This window comes from Phascolarctos cinereus, unplaced genomic scaffold (assembly GCF_003287225.1).
Source record: "Phascolarctos cinereus isolate Bilbo 61053 unplaced genomic scaffold, phaCin_HiC Scaffold_4;HRSCAF=312, whole genome shotgun sequence".
In the NCBI taxonomy this organism is placed as follows: domain Eukaryota; kingdom Metazoa; phylum Chordata; class Mammalia; order Diprotodontia; family Phascolarctidae; genus Phascolarctos; species Phascolarctos cinereus.
In genome coordinates, this window is record NW_027555847.1 from 491,870,733 (window position 1) to 491,896,030 (window position 25,298).

Genomic DNA, 25,298 nt, shown 5'->3' on the forward strand with positions numbered 1-25,298 from the left:
GAACTAATTTTTCAGTAGAAATAAACATCTGACATATAAGTGGACTTTTAGAATAGACCTAAAAGACATAACTTATTTGAACAATCAATTCCTGAAATGATAGTAATTTTTACATTTTACTAGTAAAAAATTTTTTTGGTCAAGAGTGTCACCATTTGAAAAAATTGACTCAGTTCTCCTTTTGGAAGTGAATGAGTTTAAATGTTAACAAGAAAACATAAGTCAGTCTACTTTTGAAATACCAAAACTTCTGTTTAAGAGCCATTAGTAGTATATGACTTTTTTAATTAGTTAGAAATAAGCAGAATTAAAAATTAAAATATAAACATATATTCCTCCAAAGTTTGCAAAGCACTTTTACATAAATCTCAGTTCTTCAGATAACTGTGTGAAATCAGTCCTGTTGGTGTCCCCCATTTTCCAAGGAGGAAATTGACAAGTAACTTGCTCAGAGGTCACAAAACTGTTTAGAGTCTGAGGTCATTCTTCTCTGCTCTACCATCTCAGTGAGCCTGTGTTACTTAGGGTTTTTTCAGGGTTTGGTGACCAAAGGGAATAGAAACTTTAATTAGCAACCAAGATTTCATTCATAAAGAATTTTTTAAAATTAATTTATTTTGAATTGTAAACAATCACTTCCATAAGCTTTTGAGTTTTAAATTTTTCTCTCCCTCCCTCCCCACCTCCTTCTCCAAGATGACATGAAATCTGATATAAGCTATACATATACATTCCTATTAAACGTATTTTCACATTAGTGATGTTGTAAATAAGAATTAGAACCGATAGGAGGAACCACCAGAAAGAGGAAACAAAACACAAGAGAAGAAAAAAAATAGCAAATAGTATGCTTCGATCTGCATTCAAACTCCATAGTTTTTTCTTCTTTGTGGATAGCATTTTCCATCACAAGGCCTGTGGAGATGTCTTAGATCCTTCTATTGCTGAGAAGGGTTAAGTTTATCACTATTAGTCATCGGACAATGTGGCTGTTATTGTATACAACATTCTCCTGGTTCTGCTCACTTCACTCAGAATCAGACCATACAAGTCTTTCCAGGTTTTTCTGAAGTCAGCCTGTTCATCATTTCTTATAAAGAATTTATTTAAAAAAAAAAGAATTTATATTTAAGGTTAACTATTCAGAACTGTAGTTAACCTGTCAATTTATACTGAGAAATATTCCTTCTATAATTTCTTCATCCTTCTTCAAAGAAACAAAACACTTGAAGTGATCTTAATTGCTGATTGTTGCCTTACCCTTATTTAGAAGTAAAAATAACTGTTTATTGTCAGCAGATTTACTCAGACCTAGGTGGGCAATTCTCTGGACCTCTGGAATATTTAGTTACCTGTTTTCAGGATGATTTAGGAACAAATCACATTTTCTGACTAAGATATGAATGATTATTAAATCATACATAGCATGTATTCATATATATTAAATTCATTTCTTCAAACATTTTTATGCCAGACACTGTACTAGGTTCTGGAGATTCAGAGAATAGTTTTTACGCTCAAGGAAGTTACATTCTTTTAAGGGAGATAGCATGTATATATGTAAATATAAACAGAGTGAATACTAACAAAATACAAGATATAATTAGGGGAGGGAGAGTGGTAGAGAGTTGAGATCAGGAATGTTTTATGTGGCAGGTTGTACTTGATCGGAGTCTTGAAGGAATTATAGAAAATTCTTTTGGGAAGCAATTAATTGTAATGGATAAAGAAGATAGTAGTTTTACATGAAGGAGAAAATACAGGTCAAGAATTTCAAAAGGAGAGGACTGCATGTGGGGAATTATTTTAAAAAAATTGGCTTCCTCCTAGCAAAAGGTATATAATTTTTTTGTATCTAGAGAGTTTAGAAGAGTGACAATTGGTGTGTAGGTCTCAAAAGCCATGCTTAGAAGTCTAAAGTTTGATGTGGTAGCCATTTTAGAATAAGGATTAATATGGGGGTGTGGGGAGATATAGATGATATTAGAACAATATATCTGAACAGGTATATGTGGATGCTAATTGTGTACAGGTTAGTTGTCTAAGCTAAAGGATTACAATAGGGAAGTTTTAAATGTATAGGAAGGAACCATCAACCACTGAGTTAAAATCCAGTTGTGAAAGGAAATCATCAGATGTAGGATCATACTTCTAGAACCCGTGGAGACCTCAGAGGCCACCAAGTTCAACTCTCTTATTTTTCAGATGAGGAAAATGAGACAGGAATTCAAAGTGATTTTCCCAAAGTTATACAGGTAATAGTGGAGGTGGGATTCAAAGTTGGCTTCTGACTGCAGAGCGTTGCTCACACCAGGAGGAGCTTTTTGGAATAGGTTGAACACTTGGTCTGAGAAGTCTTCTGGTATCATTATTTTCACCACTCATTTGGCGTTTGCTACATGCTGTTTTTATTTTATTTTATTTTTTATGTGACTGGATAATAGGACCCTAGATTTAGAGATGGAAGGGAACTTAGGGATCATGTAAGGCCCAGAAAGGGGACATGACTTGTGAAAGTTCACACAAATAGAAAAGGGCAGAGTAAGGAATTGATCTCACGTGTGTCTGACTCTAAATCCAGAACTCTTTATCCTCTCTGACTGTATTTATTTCAACCAGTATTGATTACATGACCTCCATATTACAAAGCATTGTGCTGGTTGCTGTAGCAGATGCAAGAATAACTAAGGCTTGTTTCCTATCCTCAAGGAGCTCATAATTTTATAAGGAAAATAATAAATCACATATTGCCTTATGTTAGTTATTTGTATATAAGCACCATACAAATAGAAAAAGAGAACTATAGAAAAAAGAGAGAGGATGGTATGATTAGGGAAGGCTTCCTGGAGGTGATATTTAATCTGGACTCTTAAGACTGAGTAGAGTTTCTCTGTCTCTCTCTTTTTAAAGTTTCATTGATGTCTTTTGTTTTACTGTCATAGTCATTTCTAGATTGGAAATATACCTTAAACTGAACCTTTAAACTAAAATTTAAAAATATATACATTAAACCCATACCCTCTTCAGTGAACTTTCCCTTAAGAAAAAGAAGTTAAGCAAAACTAACTGACCAGTTAATCAAGTAGACTTTCAATATATAGGGAGGGATACAAGGACAGCGCATTGCAGGTAAAGACACCTGCATGTGCTAAAGCTTAGAGAAGAAAAATCAGGGAAAGCCCATGGCATACTCGAGAGACTGATGGTTGTACTGTAGTGCTTAAGGAGAGAGGAATGGAATGAGACCTGTGGCCTGGCAGGGAGGTGAAGTCAAGATAACAGACAACCTTCAAGCCGGACTAATTTGGGTTTTATTCATTAAGCATTTGGTAGCCTTTAGATATTTGTTTTTTTAAGTAGGGAAGTGATATGATCAAAGCAGTGCTGTAGGAAAATGAATCTTGAGGTACTGCAATCAGAATTGATCAGAAGAAAAACAGGTGACTAGGAGACTAGTTAGAATGTTAGAGCATCATTATAATATTCTAGGTGCAAGGTAATAATAGCTGGCACTTGTATTTTAAGGTGTGCAAAATACTTTATATATCTGTGTGTGTATGTGTGTATCACTTTCTGAGGAAGGTGCTATTATTTGTGTTTCATACATGAGGAAACAGTTTCCTCAGTTTATAGATGAGGAAATAGTTAAGCGATGTGATAGGGTCAAAGAGTATCTGAGGCAGGATTCAAATGTATTTCTTTCTGACTGCAGTGCCACCTAGCTGCTTCTATTAATAAGGGTCTGAACTTTTGGCATTCAAGACTATAAACACACACACACACACACACACACACACACACACACACACGTCTTCCTATACCTTATATTACCTCCCACTCTACCCTCCCATCCCACTCCCTACTCCCTATCACTCTGTGATACAGTAACACTGACCTTGCTCTTCCTTGAGTTCATCTGCCAATTTGGGGCATATTCACTGTTCTCCAGGGCTCCTTCCTCATCTCTATTTCCTGGCTTGCTTCAGTTTGCTGCTAAAAATCCCACCTTCTGCATGAAGCTTTTTCTGCTTCCCTGTAATCTAGTGCCTTCCTCTATTTATTATCTTCAGTTTATTCAATATACATCTTGTTTGTACGTAGTTGTTTGCATGTTGTCTCCTCCATTAGATTGTAGCCTCCTTGAGAGTGGTGACTTTCTTTGACCTTTCTTTGTATCCCCCCAGTGGTGCCTGGCTCATGGTAGGTGGTTAATAGTGTATATTGGCTGTGGAGGAAAAAAACAAAGGAACCGAGTTGAGAGACTCTGAAGGAACAAGCCATAGAACTTGTAACTAGATGTGGGTGATACGGAAAAGGAACAGCCAGTAAAACGCTGAAGTTTTAAGCCAGAATGACTGAGATAGGGGGTAGGGGTGGGTAACACTAACAAAAATAGAAAAATCAGGAGAAGGTCCTCTTTTAAAAAGGGAGAAAAAAGGAAGATAAGTACAGTGTGACATTTCCATTTAAAAGTATTGGTAAATCCTTATGAGCATTTTTAGTAGGTAGTAGTAAATTCAGAACTGGGACAGGGTGGTGGTGGTAATGACATTTGGGAGTCATTCTTGGTGGTGATAATAGCTGAAACTTTGGGAATGAATGAGGTTGCTGAGGGTTTAGGAGGGTGAAATTTGATTTTTTCAGTTAAATCCTGTCCCTGTCCAATGTGGCTGAAAGATTAAGACCAATCTGTAAAGCTTTAAAAGCTAGACAGAAAAGTTTCATCATACTTGATTTTATAGTTCATATTTGAACCTAGACACACTAGGGAACCACTGATGCTGATTGATTAAGGAAGTGATTGTTATGTGCATAAGAAAAATCACTTTCTCAGCAGGGTTTAGGATGGACTGGAGTTGGGGTAAGTCTTGAGGCAGAGACATCAGTTAGGAGACTGTAACAATAATCTAGTCAAGAGCTGATGGGGGCCTGAACTGTGGTAGTGCATGTTGGCTATTAACCTGAAAGGCTGCTGGTTTTGATTTTCCTGCTCATGTGAAATACTTTGAGATCAATAGCTTACAGTGACTGGAGCAATATTAGGCCTTTCAAAGGATCAATCAAAATTGTATTAAACCAGTGGAAAGGTTTTTTTGTTTGTTTCCATGGGATGGCAAACCTCACTAGTCTAATTAAATATGAAATAATTGAATAAAGACTTAATTTTCGAGTGTTAAGCTGAAGTATTAGAAATATTTTTCTTTGTGATATTCTGATTATTGTCAAATATGTGGTACCAAGTAATAACCACTATTGCAACTTCATAATTTTCATTTTTGATATTTATTAATCTTTTATTTTTATATATGATTAATTTCCAAAGATATCCCTCCTTCTTCCATGCCTAGAAAGCAATCCTTTGTAACAAAGAATAAAAGAACAAGGAAAAAACTCAGCACATTAACCACATGTCACAGTATATGTAATGTTTCACATCTATAATTTACTAGTGGAGGGAAGTGACTTCTCTAAATTCTGGGCCCAAGCTTGTTCATTATAATTATATAGCATTCAATTTCAGTTTTTTATTTTTTCCATTTACATTGTTGCAGTCATTGCATATTTTTTTTTCTTGCTTCTGCTTATTTCACTTTGCATCAGTTCATGTGTTCCCATACTTTAGAGTTTACATTTATTTTTCTTCAGTCACAGGGTATTAAGACATACAGCAGTTATTTGTACTAGCCGATCTTTGAATGTTCGAGCTACAGTCTGCAGAAGTAATACTCTTGAAGGTGAAGAAGGCAGAGGAGGCAATATGCTTGTCTTTGTGGATGTGGAAAATATCAATACTGTAAGTTTTAGTTTTCTCTTGTAAAATTAGTTTTTTGTTTTAACTACACACTTAACTCAAGTTTCAGTTGAGTAGATTTTTTTCCTTTGTAGACTTTGTAATCTATTGGTATAATTGTAGAAATAATTATATAATAACTCATTATATTAACTATCCAGTGGAATGTAGGATACAGGAATCACTATACCCAGGTCTGGACCTCAAAGCTCTCTTAGCTTCTTAACGTTAATTAAGTGTTAATACCTCATTTAGCTACATAAATTTGACCCTGAGCATTCCTTCTTATTTTTTGGGTACATATGGCAAATTCATGTGTCATATAAACTGTTAATCTAAACAAAAAGAAACATCAGTAAATCTTGAAAAAGGAAACATCAGATAAAGAATGTTATAATTTGGTCATTAAGGGCAAGTTGATAAAGTTAAATTTGTAGAATTCTCATGGGTTTTCAGTAACTCTCAGTGTTGCAATGTTATTCCTTTCAGCAGACCTCCATGAGTTCTGAGGACGTAATCTTAATAGATTTGTAATAGTTTCACTTTTCCTGTTTAGAGTACTTGAGGATTTCTTGGTACGTTAGCCCCTTAATATAGAGGAAATTCTCTCTAGGCAAATTATGATCACATTAAGAAGACACAGATAGGGTTTTTAAAGGATTTATTCTTAGTTTAATCATTCATTGTAATGTAACTGGCTGTAGCATTTGAACACACCACTTTGTAGGATATTTTGAGAATTGATGCACTGATTTTTTTTTAAAGATTCCAAAACATGAAGTATCTTTATTTTTTTAATCAACAAAAGTTAGCCTTCTCTTCCTCTCCTTCCTTACTCCCAGTCCTCATCAGGTGAGAAGGAAAGAAAAACAAAATCCCTGTTGAAAACATGTACAGTCAGGCAAAACAAATTCCCACCTTGGCCATGTCCAAACAAAATATATCTTGGTTTGTAGTGAGTCTATCACTTTTCTGTTAGAAGGTAGGTAGCCTGCTTTATCATCTGGAATTGTGTTTGGTCATTATGTTGATCAGAGTTCCTAAGACTCTTCGTCAGTTCACGCAAGTCTTCTTAGGCCTCTCTCCAAAACCATGCTCTTCATCATTTCCTACAGTACAACAATATTCTATCACATTCATGTACTATAACTTGTTCCAACATTCCCCAGTTGGTGGAAACCCCATTAATTTCCAGTTCTTTGCCACTATAAAAGGAACTACTGTAAATATTTTTGCACAGCCTTAGAGTTTGCTTTGCTTAGGACTAATCCTTTCCTTAATATACCCTTGCTCTTATAACCCCCTTCTGTTTCCTACCCAGTTCCTTGTGAGCAAAATGTATTTCTGTACCCAACTCTGTGTGTGTGTGTGTGTGTGTCTGTGTCTGTGTGTGTGCGCGTGTGTGTATGTGTGTATGTGTTCTCTCCTTTCACCAGTTCAGATGAGATGGAGGTTCCAGCATCATTTGTTCCCCTCATCCTTTTTTCCTTGTTAGTATAAACTTGTACACCTGATTATGTGAATTTTCCTCATCCTTCCATTCTTTTTTTCTCCTAGTTAATTCCTCCTTCCTACTTCCCTTTCCATTCTTTTAGGATGACCAAAGCATAACAGAACCACTCCCAGATCCTCTGTTTAGACTCCTTTCCATGACCCCTAATGGTGATAGGGTTGTCAGAAATTCTGGGATGTCTTCTATTTCAGTAAAGGCTCATTTTTCCCCCTTGTAGTATTACATTCAGTTTTGCTGAATAAATTATTCTTGGTTGTAAATCTATGTCTCTTGCCTTCTGGAATTTCATTTCTCAAGCTCTCTGCTCCTTTATAGTGTTGGCTGCTAAATCATTTTTGATCCCGATTGTGGCTCCTCAGTGCTTGAATTCTTTCTTTCTGACTGCTTGCAATATTTTTTCTTTAACCTAGAACCTCTGGCTTTTGGCTATAATATCTTCATAGTTTTCCTTTTGGGGTTTCTTTCAGCAAATTGTTGGTGGATTCTTTCTGTTTCCACATTGCTCTCTGATTCCAAGAGATCTGGTCATTTTTCTTTTGTGATTTTTAAAATTATGATATTGAGGCTTTTTTATTTGGTTGTGGTTTTCAGGTAGTCCAGTGATTCTTAAATTATCTCTTTTTAATCTGTTTTCAAGTTGGTGCAGTAGATAGAACATTAGGCCTCAGGAAGACCTAAGTTCAAATTCAATCTCCAAATCTTAGTAGTTTTGTGACCCTAGGCAAGTCACTCAACCTTTGTTTACCTTGGTTTCCTCAGGGGTAAAATGGGCATAATCATAGTAAACCTACCTGCCAAGGTTGTCATAAGGATCAAATGAAATAATAATTTAAACTGCTTAGCACAGTCCCTGGCACATAGTAAACACTACATAAATGTAAGTTATCATCATCAGTAGTAGTAGTAGTAGTAGTAGTAGTAGTAGTAGTAGTAGTAGTAGTAGTAGTAGTAGTAGTAGTAGTAGTAATTTTTGCAAAGAGACAGCTGGGTGATGTAGTGCATAGGATGCTGGGCTTGGAGTCAGGGAGACCTGAGTTAAAATGTGGCCTCAGATATTAGCTTTGAAACTCTAGACAAGTCACTTTACCTCTGTCTGCCTCAGTTTCCTCTACTGCAAAATGGGGATAATAATAACATTTACCTCACAGGGTTATTGTGGGGATCGAATGAGATAATATTTGTAAATTTCTTAGCTCATTGCCTGGCACATAGTAGGTGCTTAACAAATGCTTATTCCCTTCCCTTACTGCCTCCCCATTTTCCTATTTTATATTAATTTCCCCTTACATTTTCTTCTTTTTTCTTAGTCATTTGAGTTTATTTTAATATTTCTTATTTTTTCATAAAATCATGTCATTAGCTTTTATTTGGTCCATTTTAATTTTCAGAGTTTTGTTCCTTGAGCAAAGTTTAGAACTTCTTGCACCAAACTTCACTCCTTTTCTAGTTCTTTCTTCCACAACTCTGACTTTTCTAATTTTTTCGTCTAGTGCTCTCATTTAATTTCATTTTTAAAAAGACTTTAAATTTTTTTCTTATTTCCTCTAGTAATCCTATTTGAACTTTTGCTCAAGGTGTTACTTTTGAGGCTTTGCTTGTAGATATTTTGGATTCTTTCACTTCTTTTAGATTTGTTTTCATGGAATTTTGAGGACACTTAAGGATCATTACTTACCAATTCATTATATACCAATTTGGGTTCTTGAGGTTGGAGTCAGATGACATCAGTAAAGAGTGAATTAAGAGTGAAGCAAGTAGCCATTTTATTCAGCTTGGTGGATAGCATCTACAATGGTCTAATATGAGAAGTTTCTAATATACAAATATTGGGGGCAACATTCATAAGCTAAACATTATTCCAAATAATATTGTATGAAGCAAAGAAAAGAAAGATAGCTATTCATAAAACACAGATGATTACACAAAAAAGAATAGTGTACTAGTTGAAGAAAAATTGATATTATTAGTAAAAAGAGATAGATAAGGGAATTATCCTCTCAGTAAAACTCGTTTCTCTAAATCCAAGGAATCTGATAGGTGGGCTAGACAGGGAGGAAAATGTTCCCAGGACTCTGGAAACCTCCTATAGCAACAAGTCGTTTTGAACCAATACGAGGTGAGGAGACACTGCTGCAGTTGGTACTGCAGTTCACTAGGGGTCATTTACAGCAAAATGGCTGTCTCAGAATAAGTAGAGGTAGCATGTCTTGAGGTGGGACTGTTTCTAAGGAGAGGAAGGTCTGTGTGTCACACAAACATGTCAGGGTAGTTCATGGTACAATAATAGGAGGTTTCGTAAAGGTATTAAGACAAGGGAGGAGAAGAAGGCTCATTGGAAGCTGCCAACCTTTGGAAACTTGTTGAAGACAGACTCTGAGCTTCATCTGGGAGTATAATTTTATCTACTTCCCCCACAGCATGTTGTTGCCAAAATAACTTTTTTGATTTGCTCATCTTTCTACCTTACTTCCTGGACTTGGACTTAATATCAGGGCCAGACTGCGTACTTATCAAGGGAATATCTAGGTAAAGCATGAAGGTTCCCTCTGGAATGGCTCAGGCTCAGAACTTACAAGTTGTACTGTTTCTCAGTGTTAGAATTGTAGGCTTTTCTTTGACCATTGGCCTTGGTTATTCCCTTTGCAGGCTTCAGAGTGGGCTGGAAACTGGAATGGGGACTCTGTTCCAGTCCTGGAGTCTGAACACATAGCTGCTATTTATTTCTGAGCTTACTGCTGCTTCCCCATCTTGACTCTGACCATTGATTATCTTTTTTGTTATAGCTGATATAGGGGTGTATATTTTCATATGACAAATAATGACCTCCACAGTATCCACCACAGGGGTGGTCACACCCTTGATCTCAGATATATAACTTATTCTACTTTCATAATCCGTATTAAGAGTCAGCCTGCTATAGCCCGCCAAAACCAGCTGCTGCTTCTTTTTGTATGACCAGTGAGCTAAGAACAGTTTTTTTTGCATTTTTAGTGAAGTTTTTATATTTAAAAATGTAAGAAACTGTTCTTAGCTCTTGGCCATGACAAAAAAGAAAAAGGCAACATGCATCAGACTACAGTTTGCCAACCCCTGATCTATATGACCAGGCTCAGGTTGGCAGGGTATGTAATTTAAAGTTACATCTTTGGGGCAGCTAGGTGGCGCAGTAGATAGAGCATCGGCCCTGAAGTCAGGAGGACCTGAGTTCAAATCTGGCCTCAGACGAAAAACTTGAGACTTACTAGCTGTGTGACCCTGGGCAAGTCACTTAACCCCTATAGCCTAAAAAAAAAAAGTTGCATCTTCAATTCCTTTGCTTTTGGGCATATATTACTTCCTTTCTGTGGTTTTAGTGGGTGAAGAATAGTCCTGCTTTATTTGAAATTTCCTTTCCTTTATATTTGAAGGCCTTTTCTGCTCTTTTGCAAAATTTATTGTTTTTTATTGGAATGGCATAATTTCACCACTGTCTTGGAATTTGAAACATTTATTTATTTTTCTAGGGCTGATGTGTGGATTTTTTTTCTTGGTAGTTTATTTTCTGTATTTAGAAGTTCTGGATAGTTTTTCTTGTATTATTTCTTGCATTGTAGCACTCAGAGGTTTCAACTTGTCATAATATTCTTCTGAGGTGCCTGTGATCCATAATTTGCTTCTACACAACTTGTTTTCAGGATCAGTTTATTTTGCTTGTACAGAAATCATATTGCTTTAGCATTACTGCTTTTTGCTTCTTCTCTTCTTCCATATTATTCTGTACTGTATTTGTATTCTCAAGTTCTTCTTTCACTTCTTTAGAAAAAACTCATCATCTTAGATTTAAGTTTTTCTGTTCTGCTAATTATTTCTCTTTTGCAAGCCATACACTTTACCAATATTACCATCAATTTAGAAATTTAGAAAATTTAGAAAATTTTTGTTCTATTCCAAATCCTTTTTTCAGAATTGTTTTGTCTCTAACAGTAACCATTCTGGAACATCCTGCAATAGTTCCATGCTTTCTTGGGAATCCATAAGACTGTTTCATTAGCAGTTCCTTCACTTTCATGTGTCTTAAAGTATTTAGAGACATTTCCAATCTTTACGAAGTCTTGATACTTATTTTCTGTTTTAATTTAATATCTTCCCTATTGATTTATCTGCTTGTGCTCATGGTTTTGAAGTTTCCATATTCCCAAGGTTTTAGTGGTTTTATTTTTTTTTTCTTTAATTTCCCTTGTATTTACTTTCTGACCCCATTCATTTTTGAATGTGGGTTTACCTCCAGGGCTGGACTTTAGTTGTCTTAGCCTCTTTTCACTTTGGCTACTTTGCTTTTTACTGGCTTTTGTCCCTTCCCCAGGTGACTTCTGGGAAGCCAGTACTGGCCTTAATTGGATGCTAGTCCCCTTCCCTTTAAGCTCTGTGAAGTTCCACATTCTAGTCCCTTGCCTCAATTTCCTACATTCTGTCTGGCCTGAGTCAATGTTGCTTTTTGCAGATTTTAGGGATAGAGGGGGTATTATCAGCAGAGTTTCTGCTAGTAGGGGCCTGCTCCAGGAAAAATGATTAATCAATTAACAAGCATTTTTTTTTCAATTTTACTTTATATTCAATTCTAAATCCTCCCCCTGCACCCTGCCCTGCCCCGCCCCAGAAGGCAAGGAAAACAAAACCTATTACAGATACGTAGTTATGCAAAACAAATTATCATATTAGCGATATAGAGAGAAAAGAAGAGAAAATATAATTTATTTTTCATTCAGTCTGTCAGCTCTCTATCTAAAGGTGGATAGCATATTTCATCATGACTCCTTTAAAATTGTGGCTGGTCATTCACCAAGCATTTATTAAGCGCCTACCATGTACAGACACTATAGGAAGCACTGAGGACACCAAAAAGGATAAAAAAATATCCCTGCTCTCACCTCTCACTTTAATGGAAAGCAAACATGTAGACAACCATGTAACAAACAAGATATATATAGGAAAGGCACTGGTATTAAGGGGGACTAGGAAAGACTCCTTGAAGAAGGTGGGCTTTTAGCTGGGATTTGAAGGAAACTAGGAGGTGGTAGTGAGGAGAGAGAAAATTCCAGAGATTAGAGACAACATTGAAAATGCCTGAAGTCAAGAGATGGAGTGACTTCTTCAAGGAACAGGAAGGAGGCCTGCAGAATATATGAAGGGAGGATGGGGTGGGAGTATAAGAATGCTGGAAAGGTAGGAAGGAGTCAGGTTGTGGAGGGCTTCCGCTGTTTGTCATTTTTCTTTTGATGAACTTTGTCGGTATGACAGGTTATGAGGTGAAGCGTCATAGTTGTTTTCATATGCATTTCTCTATTTGTGATTTGAAGCTTTTTTTTTTATATGGCTATTGATAACTTGGGTTTCTTCCTTAGAAAATGGCCTGTTTATTTCTTTGACCTTCATCAGTTGGGGAATGAATCTTAGTCTTATAAATTTAAGTCAGTTCTTTGTGTTTCTTAGAAATCAGACCTTTAGGGGCAGCTAGGTGGTGCAGTGAATAGAGCACCAACCCTGAAGTCAGGAGGACCTGAGTTCAAATCCGTCCTCAGACCAAAACACTTGAACACTAGCTGTGTGACCCTGGGCAAGTCACTTAACCCCAATTGCCAAAAAAAAAAAAAGAAAAGAGAAAAAAAAAGAAATCAGACCTTTATCAAGAAATCTGCTGTATATATTGAATTGGTTTTATTTGTAATAAAACTTTTAAATGTTATATAATCCAGTTGTCCATTTTGATCCTTTCTATCACTTGTTTGGTCATGAACTATTTTTCTTTCCATAGAGTGAGCTGAAAGGTAATTTCTTTCTTGTTCCTCTCATTAGTTCATCTGAGTCTTCCATGCTCATCCGTTTTCGTTGTGTTATTATTTCTTATAGCACAGTCATATTCCATTAGATTCATGTACCACAACTTATTGAGCCATTCCCCAGTTGACAGGCAACTTGTTTCCAATTCTTATATGCTACAAAAAAACGTTCTTATAAATACTTTGTTATATAAGGAGTCTTTCTTTTTGTCATTGACCTCCCTGTGGTATATGCTTAGCAGTGGGATCTCTGGATCAAAATGTCAGGACATTTGAATCACTCTATTTGAATCATTCCACGTTTCTTTCCAGAATGGTTAAACCAATTCAAAGCTCTATCAAGAGTGCATTAGTGTGTCCTTAGACAATCTCCCCAATATAGACTACTCCCATCTTTTGTCATCTTTGATAATTTGCTATGTATGAAATATATCCTCAAGAGTTGTTTAGATTTGCATTTCTCTTGTTTTAATGCTTTGGAGCATTCTTTCATATGGCTGTTAATAGTTTGTAATTCAAGAACTATTTTTCTTCTCCTTTGACCACTTATCTCTTCAAGAATGGCTTTTTATCCCCTTCATTTTTACTTTTTTTTTTATCAGTTCCTTTAAGATTTTTGACCTTTTGTTTCTTCGATGAGTTTTGTTATTTTGCATAATTCTATAAAATAACCCATTGGTAGTTTTGCATGGCTCTAAAACTGTAATTTAATTTAAGTAGTATCACCATAGCTCAGTTATGAAGTATTAAAAATTTTTTCAATTAAGTATCTTTTTAAAGAGTTATTATTGTTTGCTGCTTTCATCAGAGTTCTAAGGTCTTTCAAGATTGTTTTTCTTCTTCTTACTGTTATCATCATATAAATTTTTCTCCCAGTTCTGCACATTTCATTCTGCATCAGTTCATACAGATCTTTCCCTATTTCTCTGAAACTGTCAGTCATCATTTCTTATGGTCCAGTAATATTCTATTACATTCATATGCTACAATTTGTTCAGCCATTCTCCAATTGATGAACATCTATATTGTTCCCTTTTTAAACCTGTTCTCCATCCCTTACCATGATTGCTAGTCCCATCACTCTTTCCTGTTCTTCCTATTCTACTCTAGTTTCATTTTCCTACCTTCATATTCTTAATCATGTGTTGAACAATTTGCTTTCTTCTGTGCGTTAGTCATTTGCCTACTTCTTTTATTCTCACTCATGCTTTACCAAAATCCCAATTCTGGTTTATCTCAATCATCCTTCTCCACTTCTACTTATGTCCTGGAGAAAGTAACTAAATTATATTGACTGGGCTTACAACACATTGGTTATAAATTCTCACCTAGGTCTCCAATTCTGCACAGAACTCCTTTTATTCTTTTCTAATTGACCATTACATTCTTCATAACAATATTCCAAACCTTCTTCTTTTCTCTCAAGTGAAATTAAGTAAATTAGGATTTTTTTAAACATGTGCTAAACACTAGGGGTACAAAGAAAGGCAAATAGAGCCACTGTCCATAAGAGGTTCCTGTTCTAATAAGAAAGATAATATGTAAATAACAAAGTACTTGAAGTAATGTACATAACAAAGTACTTGAAGTAATCTCAAAGCAGAAAGCATTAGTAGCTAGCAACTGGGAAAAACCTGCAGAAGGTGAGATTTGAACTGAGACTTAAAAGAAGATAGAAAGATACGAAGAAGTAGAGATTATAAGGGTGAGCATTCCTGTGGACTCAAAATCAGGAAGACATGAGTTCAAATCCTGCCTCACTTACTAGCTGCGTGTTCTTGGGTCAGTTTCCTTATCTGCAAAAGTGGGATAATAATAGCACCTACCTCACAGGGTTGTCGCAAGGATCAAATGAGAAGATATATATAAAACTCTTAGACCAGTGCCAGGTATATAGTAGGTAATATGTAAGTGTTAGCTTTACTGTTGTTGTTATTCTTCACCAATATAGAGGACCCTGAGAAAGCATGTGGAATATTGTGTTTGAGGAAGAGCATTTAGACCAATGTCACTCAATAGTAGAGTGAAAGGAGAGAAGTAGAAGATTGGAAATATAGGAAGGAACCATATTATAAAGGTTTAATGCCAAGCCAAGGACTTTATAATTTATTTTGGAGGCAACAGTGAACCACTGTAACTTATTGAGTGACATGATCAAACCTAAGCTTTAGAAAAATCTCCTTGGTAAGCTAGTGAAGAATGGATTGGATGAGGGGAGACAGTGCAGGAAGAAGGATTTTATAATAGTCCAGATGACAAGGTGATGAGGGCCTGATCTATAGTGGTAGCCATAGATATGAAAAGAAAGGAAAATATGTTGTGAAGACTGAAACAATAAAGTTTGGCAACTAATTTGGATACATAGATAAGAGTGAAGAGTTGATGCTGACACCAAGGTTGGGAGCCTGGTGGGTACAGTGAGAGGAAATTCCTTGGAGGGGCAGGTTGGGGGGTGAGGAAAGATAATGAGCTCTGTTTGGGGCATTCCAAGTTTGAGGTGATTATGAGACATTTATCTCAAGATATCCAAAAGTCAGTTGGTGATATAGGACTGTAGCTCAGAAAAAAGAGTAGGACTAGATGTATAGAACTATAAATCATCTACATAGAAATAATAACTGAACCTATGAAAGTTGCTGAAATCAAATGAGATAATAGAGAAAAGAAAAGGCCCAGGACAGAGCATTAGGGTCTGAGGTTGGGGGAAGTGTGAGATATAGTTGTGCAAAAGAGATTCTTTAACAACAGTCAGAAAGATAGGAAGAGAACAAGAAAAGAACAGTATCCTGAAAACCTAGAGCAGGGTCAGAGGCAGCAGAGAAGTCAGGAAGGATGAAGATTGAGACAAGGCCATTATATTTGGCTGTTAAGAGCTCATTCACAATTTTGGATGGAGAAGTTTTATGATGAGGTCAGAAGCCAGGTTGGAGGGTGTTTAGAAGAGAGTGAAAAGAGAGGAAGTGAAGGCACCAAATGTCGATGGCTTTCTCAAGGAGTTTAGCCATGAAGGAAAGGAGAAATATAGAATGACTGCTGTCATGGATGGTAGGACCATTGAGGATTTTTAAAGGATGAGGAGGTAGTCATGGGCACATTTACAGAAGCAGGTAAGGTGCCAGTAGGATAGGGAAAGGCTAGAGCCAAGAGAGAGGAGATGATACTTAAGACAGTCTGCTGAGGAATACATGTAGAGAAGTTGGCAGGAAGGGCCACCTTTTCATATGAGTCTGGAGAAAAGGGAAGAAATAAGGAGAAGCTAGGTGGTGCAGTGGATAGAGCACCGGCCCTGAAGTCAGGAAGACCTAATTCAAGTCTGGCCTCAGACCAAACACTTGACACTTACTAGTCGTGTGACCCTGGGCAAGTCACTTAACCCCAATTGGCTAAAAAAAAAAGGGAAGAAATAATAGAGAAAGATTTGTGTGAGGAAGAGAGGGTAAGGGGAAATCATGATGAATGGCCTCAGTATTTTTTGGTGAAGTCTAAGGCAAGCATTTCAGCTGGCCTCTTACAGCATGTCCTTTCCCATTACTCTCAACAGAAAATAGCGTTCTATGTTACTGAGAAAAGGAGGCAATTATTGGAGAGCTCCTCTTGTCTCCTATTCCATGTCGCATAGCTCCTCTTCCTCACTCCCTGTTTGTTCCCTCTTTGCTCTTTTCTTGGATAATGATGCGGTCATCATCATTCTTTGCCAAGGCTAACCCCTCTTTGTGCATCCTTGATCATGTGCTCTTAGTCTCATTCCCTCCTTTCTTCTCTGGGAGCTTGCCTCCTCATTCTTTTTCTCATGTTCAGTCTGTCTTCATCCACTGGCTTCTTCCCTATCACATGCAAACATGCTAACTTCCTTGACTGTCATCCATTAAGCTCCATTTTCTTACGTTTCTGCCTTTTATAGCCAATATCATAGGCAGGATCATCTACATCCTTGTTAGCTGCTTTTTTATTTTTTTAATTTTATTTTTTTGGCAATTGGGGTTAAGTGACTTGCCCAGGGTCACACAGCTAGCAAGTGTCAAGTGATTGGTCTGAGGCCAGATTTGAACCCAGGTACTCCCGACTTCAGGGCCGATGCTCTATCCACTGCGCCACCTAGCTGTCCCTTGGCTGCTCCTTTTTTGGCCTCTTACAATTTGAAATTCATTTCTTCCCACTCATCTAAAACTGATCTAAGATTGCAATGTTGAAGCATGTGGAATAGGCCTCAAACTTTGGTCAGTCTTCATTGTATATATGGCTGTAGAGATTGGAAGAGAACTATTGAATAGAGACTAAAACTGTTAGCATGGAAAATAAGACCATTTCTTCAGAATTTGAAACTGCTGATGTCACAGAATATCCTTGAAATGATGTGCTATGTCTTGTTATAGTGACACTACAAAGTATCCTTGAGATAACAATTCTGTCTTGGTCTGTAGCAATTTATGCATAGTTATTTAACCAGAAATAAATGCCTCTGTTAATCTTGAGAGTATGTTAAAGCTGCTTCATCTAGTTTGTTTTTCAAAAGTTCTTGGGACTACTTGGGCTTCTTGTATTTGCATGGAAAAAAATGTGACTAGCAAATTTGGTTCTAAATAAAACATGAGCCTTTGTTTTTTCAACAGTAGTGTTCTCTTAACTAAATGTAGTGGCCTTTTCTCTGTCTTCATTTTCTTTTATCTTCAAGTAGCATTTGACACCATGGACCATCTCTTCCTACTGAATAATTTCTTATTCCTTGGCTTTCATGAAGCTGTTCTCACTTTGTTCCCCTTCTGCTTGTTTGGTCACCGATCATTGAACTTTGTTAGATCATCATCTGTCTCTCATCTAAACTCTGGTTAGGCATTCCTTAAACTTATGTCATCGTGAAAAGGGAGAGGGAAGAGAAATAATTTTTATAGTGCTTATCATGTACCAGAGCACTGTGTTAAGTGCTCTATAAATATTATTTCATTTGGTAATAATAATGGCTCTCTCCTCTTTCTCTCTTTTGTTGATCTCATCTCCCATGGGTTCAGTTAACATCTCTAGTAGATAGATGTCTGTCCAGCCTGATTTTTCTAATGAGCTCTCCAGACTTACTTATAACCATCAACTGCTGAATGCTGAACATCTCCACCTGGATATCCTCTTGGCATCTAAAACCTTACATGGCTAAAATGGAATTCATTATAATGCCTGAAAATCCACCTCCTTCAGGCTACCTGATTTATTTATTGAGAGTACAGTAATGTTCCTTTTTTCGTTCGTCTGGTCTCACCTTAGTGTAATTCTCAGTTCTTCCCTGTCCTTCTCTCCTCCTCATACAGTTGGTTGTCAAGTCTCATCATTCCGCTTCTGCAATATCTCTTACATATGTCCCCTTCTTTCCATTTGCACAGTGCAACCCTAGGTCCAGCCCTATTTATCTCTTGTCTGGACTAGTGTAGTAGATTTCTGATTGGTCTCTGCTACTGTTTTCTCCCCTATCCAAGCCAGTCATCACACAGCTGCCCCATCAGTATTCCTAAAGTATAGCTCTAACTATTTCACTTTCTTACTCATCTGCCTTTAGTAGTACCCCGCTGCCTCTGGGATAAAATAGAAAATCCTTAGCCTGGTGTTTAAAGCCCTATGCCTTTCTAATCTTGTTTCATGTTATTCCCCCTTGTGCACTCTACATTCAAGATAAATTGGCCTACTACCTGTTCTACATAGGAAGCTAGGAGGTGAAGTGAATAGAGCAGAATGCTGGGCCTGGAGTCAGGAAGATCTGAGTTCAAATCCAGCATCAGACACTTAATAGCTGTGTTACTCTGAGAAAGTCACTTAACTTCTGTCTGCCTCAATTTCCTCACCGCTAAAATGGAGATAATAATAGCACCTATTTTTGGTTGAAAAGAATTGTTGGAAAGTATTTAGCACAAGTACTTGGCCCATAGTAGACAATAAGTGCTTATTCCTTTCCCTTTTCCACATCTATGGCATTCTATCTACCACCTCTCTGCCTTTGCATAGACTTGCTTTCCACATTTCCTCACCTCATCTTTGCCTTTTAGAACCCCTAGTTTATTTCAAAGACCAGCTCCAATGCTACCTCCTTTTTCTGATCCTCCCAGTTAGAAAGGTAAAAGGTAATATGTTCTGCCTTTTAAAGTTACTTTGTATTTATTTATCTGCATGCATATTATGCTCCCTAATAGAATGCAGGACAGTAGAAAGCATGTGACCACTTATTGAATATGGGGGATGAAGGAGAATAAAAAGTCCAGGATGTCTTCAGGAATGTATTTTGGACATGTTGAGTTTGAAATACCTACTGGACATTCAGTTTAAAATGCCCAACAGACAGTTAATGATGCAGGGCACATGCTCAGGAAAGAAACTTTGGCTGGATATATTTTATCTAGGAGTCATCTGCATTAGAGCTGATAATTTAATCCAGTGAACCTAGAGAGGCAGGAGGAGAACCAGAAGAGGGTAGTTCATGGAAACCCAGAATGTCAAGAGTAACTAGTAAGAGGAGAAGGCTGTTAATAGTGTCAAATATTACAGAGAGATCAAGAAGGATGAGAATTGAGAAAAAGCAGTTGGATTGTACAAATACAGTCAATTGGTCTGGGCAAGAAGAGCCACCTATTCATCAACCAGTATCTCAGTATTTTTGTTCAGAACCAAATACTACAATTTGATACCCTGATTCTGAATGACTACATCTTCCCTCTTTTTTTTTTTTGACAGAGTGAAGCAGGTGTTAAGGAATTTCATATAGTGCAAGTTTCAAGTAATAGCAAGCATTGGAAGTTACAGAAATCTGTCAATCTCTCTGAAAACAAAGGTTTGTAATTTTTTTCCTTTATGGTAAATTCATTCATTTTTCCTGATTCTTTTTTTTAGAATCCTAAGAATTTATCGTTTTATAAAGGATTAAGTCATACTTTTATGGGGAATAAATGACTGCAAATGTCCCTAATCCCTCACCTTTATTTTGTCTAGATTCTCTCTTACTTCCCTACTTTTCACATATTTTTTCCATTTCCCTCATTTCTCTAACTTGTAGCTTTCCTTTTACTTTATATGTGCTGTTTTCTCATTGCCTTCCTGACTCCTCCTTCTGTTGCTCTAACTGGAGCTTGACATTGATTTTGGCTGTGGGTGCATTTAGGGAAATATGGTAGCCCTTTTCTCTGACCTGACACCCCTGGATAGTGTACAGGTGGAGGTGGGGATTGGGTAGGGAAAAGTTTTATGCTATAATGGAGGTGTCTTTCCAGGGACTACAGAGCAGGCCAACTACTATGAAGTAATGCAATTCAAACCAGACTTTGTGTTCTCACTATTAATGATGGGTGCAGGGAGCCTCAAACAAAATTACTTGGTCCCAGAGTTCAAATAGAACCAGAACCTTTGTGTAGCATGAAGAATTTAGTTACTAGGTGATGCAGTGGATAGAGCACTGGCCCTGGACTCAGGAGGACCTGAGTTCAAATCTGTCCTCAGACACATAATACTTCCTAGCCTTGTGACTCTGGGCAAGTCACTTAACCCCAATTGCCTCACTTTAAAAAAAAGAAGAATTTAATTACTAAAACCAGTGATCTTATTTTGGTTCATTGTAATAAATTCAGCAGCCATTCATTAAATGCCTGTTATATGCAAAGCTCATCATGGTTCTGGAAGATGGAGAATGAAAAATGGCCTGGTCCCCACCCTCTGAGACTATGGCCTGGGGGTGGGGAGTGTGCATAACATGTGTACAACAAGTGTAAGACAAGATAACATGTGATTGGGATAAAGGAAAAGTCAGGCAAAGTGCACTAGGAAAAATTAAGGGACAGAATATCTTAGCTGTGAGATTGGGTGTCCACAAAAATCAGGGAATCCTCCTAATGAAGGTGGAATTTGAGCTCAGCCTTGTAGGAAGAAGATTTTGACGTGTAGAGATGAGAATGGAAGATAATTCAGGAAATGAGAAAGATTTGCCGGAGTTGTGCAGATCTGTGGATGTGAAGGTACAACTACTTAGATTGGAACGTAGAATTTGTGAAGTGAGGCAATAAGAAATGAGCCTATTAGGTAGGTTGCAGCCAAGTTGTGGAGAGCCTTAAGTGCCTAGCTTGGAAGTTAGTGTTGTATCCTGTAGGCAATAGGAAACCACTGGAGTTTTAGGAAGTGGAGAACGACAGGAAAATTTTGTTTGGGATCACTTTGGCAGCTATTTGAAGGCTAGGTTGGTAAAAATGAAGACTGATGGTTAGGGGACCAATTAGGAGACTATAACAATAGTCCAGATCAGCAGTAAGAGGATGAGCTAGACTGGTGGCTGTATGAGTCAAGAGAGTAGAATAGCTATAAGAGATAGAGATAGCAGCTCTTTGGTTTGAAGGAGGAAAAAAGTCAAAGATGATAGTTTGGAACCCAAGCGCCTGGGAGGATACTGCCTTCCACTCAAGTTAGGGAGAAAGTTTAGAGTTAAAGTGGAGAAGGTGAAGAATTCAAGTTGGGAGTTTTGAATACACATTCAGTCATTGGAGAATGTTTTCTGTTGCCTCCTAAATCTACTTTCCTCCCTTGGCTTTTAAAATTTTGAAATCGGTATTTTTGATTCTCTTTCAGCCTCCCTAACCCTTTCTTCTTTCTCTTTTTCATTAATTCCTCATTTTTTTTTCTGACACTTTTAAGATGAGCTCCATGTCTTCAGTAGTTTGGCTATACATGGACCTACCCCGCCTCCCCCATACTTATGGTTTCACCTAATTAATTAATCATCTCTATGCAAGAGATTCTAAAATCTTTCTAATCTGGATGTCACTCCTGAATTGTATGCCTGCATTTCCAATTCATTGTAGGCGGTCACTGTTTTGGTGTTTTACCAGAAACTTAAATTCAAATATATATGTATAAAATTGTATGTATTTAACTTTTACCAAAGCTTGTTTCTCTTTTTTACCTTGCTAGCTCTATCAGAAGTGCCACTATTCTCTATCAGAAGTGCCACTATTCACCTGGGGTCCCATTGTCAAATTTCATACTGTTCCCCTCCATGTACTTGGTGTCCAATCAAAATGTGTGAATGATTTTTTTATCTGCTGAGTGCATCCTGTGTTTTCCTGTCTCTGCCTTTGCTTATACTATTTAAAATTCTTTGAATATTTTTAATTTCTACCTATATTTCTTTTACATACTTCCATTATCAATCCCACCAAGTGGTAATAATGACCCTTCTCCCAATTTAACTTTACATCACATTTTATTTTTCTGCTGTTCTACGCTTATATAGTATTTTCTGTTGCAGCTGCTTATCTGTCTCCCTCTAATAGACTTGTCAGTTTTGTGAGGGCTGTGTGGGTAGTGTCTGAATTTTGTCCCTTTAGTACCTTGCTGATAGTACTGTGCAGTGAGTAGCTAATGAATGCTGAATTACATTGAGCAAGCAAGATTGCTTAGATTAGAATAGCCTCTGAATTCCCACACTATCTGTGTAAATTGCGTGTATTGCCTAATATGAGAAGTAGAAATAAATTATTCTGTCACCCTTTCATTTCAGAGTTTATTGTTCCCATAAAAGGATTTTTTTGTCACCCTTTTTCTCTGGGTCTCTCTACTATATGTAACTATTGATTCAGTTAAAAAGTTTGGTTTTCAGACTTTTAATTCTTGAATATTAAAGTCCTTCCTTAAATGATTTTTCATGGCCTGGCACCAAAGAGATAATGTTTTAAGAATTAAATATTTTTTAAATGACTCGTGTTCCAAGGGGAAGCTAGGTGGCGCAGTGGATAGAGCACCAGCCCTGAAGTCAGGAGGACCTGAGTTCAAATCCAGCCTCAGACCAAACACTTGACACTTACTAGCTGTGTGACCCTGGGCAAGTCACTTAACCCCAACTGCCTAAAAAGAAAAAAAAAACTGCAAAAAAAAGAATGACTCATGTTCCAGTTCAGCCAAAGACATCTGAATACTAAAATAGACTTTTACCAAAAAGAGATTGTTGTATTTCTTTTTTTAGCAAAGCTGATATATATACCTTTGAAAAAAAAATTTCCTTTGTCTTCTAGATTCAAAACTTGCTAGTAGAGAGAAGGGAAAGTTGTGCTTTAAGGCAGTAAGATGTAAAAATTTTGAAGGTAAGTTAATTTTACTTAGTGGCACATTTTTCAAATGAGGCTTTATATTCATGGCTCTGAGATGATATTTGTCTTCTATTCTTCAGCTGCTGCACAGTCATCAGAAAAATACACATTTGCAGACATCATCTTTGGCAATGAGCAGGTAAGTAAAGTAACAATATAGAATTATTTGACTTTAAAACAGTCATTGTCAAAATATACTTTGTTATTCTGGCCTAGGCAAGCTATTTATTTAGTGCATTGATTTCTTTGCTGTTTGGAGTTCAAATACCCTATCATCATTTGATTTTTCAGAAACTTCCCTTCCCTACAAACTTCTCTACACCTTTCCCTCTCCCACATCCCTTTCCATTTGAGTAATTGTAAATGGATGGATAACAAAAAATAACATCTCATCCATTTGGTATGAATTAGCTTACATGAACTAATGGGGTTATGACCACAAGAAAAGTGGAAATGGTGAAATGCTTCTAATGTAGAATATTGAGGAGGACTTTGGTCTGAAGCTTCAGACCATTCTGAAGAATTGGGACCATGATTACATTTCCTGTTACGAAACAACAAAATAGCTAAACAAGAAGGCAGCACAGGAAAACTTAAACCTGACTTTCCTTATATAGGGTATCCCAAAAGTCTTCGTGTGGTTTATATCTTTAACAGCTTAAAACTGCACTGTATACACCCTGTATGCAAAATAAGAGGATTGGAAAATAGAGAACTAATAGAATCATTAGTTATTAACTAATTTAACTAATTAAATCAACACCATACATTTCTCTACTTTCCAAGCAGCCTGAAAAACAAAGAAAAGAACTGTGCAAAATGTAGGTGTGGTTTCCATGAGTTTTGGAGGATTGTTGTAAACTATTGAAGAACATCTTTTCAGTAGTTCATATGCCTAGGTTTTTAAAACAATAATACTTGACTTTGTGTATCCTGGCCTTTAAACAGGAAGGCATTATTAGAAATTTTGTAATTTTTAAATCACTGTGACTAACTAGTACAAAACAAGTATAGTCAGAGGAAAAAATAGTTTTGTTCATGTTTAAATGCATGTATAATGTCATTTCACTTTTTAATATATAAGATATTAAAATTGATTATAAGATTGTTTTAAATAGTAAAATACTTTTTAGAAATTTTAATTTTGAGGTTCATGCAATGATATAATTAAACCTAACAACAGACTAATTTGCTATACTGTCCCATTAGTTTGTCATCGGGGGTCAGTTGTTATATTGACTATTGACTTTATTATCCTATGTGAGAAGAACTTAATGAACTTAATTTTGCTAGGATTGAATCCTCATAATCTAAAAAATTTTCTTTGGGGAATTAAAAAAAAAGTGGGAAAACTTTAACATATACATGCAAAAAATATACATGTTCCGGGAGAAAGCATTCTTCCTGTTAAATGGCTTAGAAATGGAAGTAAGAATAACAGAGTTGGTTGGTAGTAGACAACAGTCCTGAGCTGGGAATGGAACTAAAACAAAGGTGAATAGATCATCTGAGTTACCCCAGACACTGGCTTTTTACCTATTTAGATGATTATTAGTCACAATCAATATGTATGTATGTATGTATTAAGTTCTGCTGTAATTCTAAATATGTGTTAGAGTATGAGTGATTTCTTTAATGTTGCACTTAGGTCTTTCTTACTTCTAAATTCCCACTTTGTCAATCCTGTTAATTCTTGTTTTACGGTAACCCCTAAGATCTAATTTCTTTTCTCCCTATTCTCTGATTATTCCTAGAAATCATGAAACGAAACTATTTCATTTACTAGAAGTTACCAAAGACCACATAGTTACCAAAAACAACATTCTCTTTTCTAGTCCTTATCCTTCTTTTCTTCTCTTCATCGTTTGATATTTTGCCACCCTTTCCTACTGGAAAATTTTTTTTCTTGGCTTCAGAGACACACTTCCTGAGTTTTCCTCCTAATCCCCCCCCCCCAAATTTTCTAACTACTTCTCTGTCAACTTTGCTGGATAATCTTCTTCCTGACCCTTTAAGATGCATGGTCTCCAACATTCTGTCCATGTCTATCTTCCTCCTTTTGATGACTTCCTTTCTTG

General features: G+C 36.7%; 1 protein-coding gene across 3 annotated transcripts in view; it reads left to right on the top strand.

Moving 5' to 3' along the window:
* Positions 1-25,298, top strand: part of TRAPPC8 (trafficking protein particle complex subunit 8) — a 135,566-nt gene that overhangs the window by 90,480 nt on the left and 19,788 nt on the right. For all 3 annotated transcript variants that reach the window (XM_020992550.2, XM_020992551.2, XM_078153445.1), the window contains 4 exons: positions 5,647-5,794; positions 19,829-19,925; positions 23,146-23,214; positions 23,301-23,359. In XM_020992550.2, the coding sequence (XP_020848209.1) occupies positions 5,647-5,794; positions 19,829-19,925; positions 23,146-23,214; positions 23,301-23,359 (373 nt within the window). The remainder of the gene's footprint in view (positions 1-5,646; positions 5,795-19,828; positions 19,926-23,145; positions 23,215-23,300; positions 23,360-25,298) is intronic.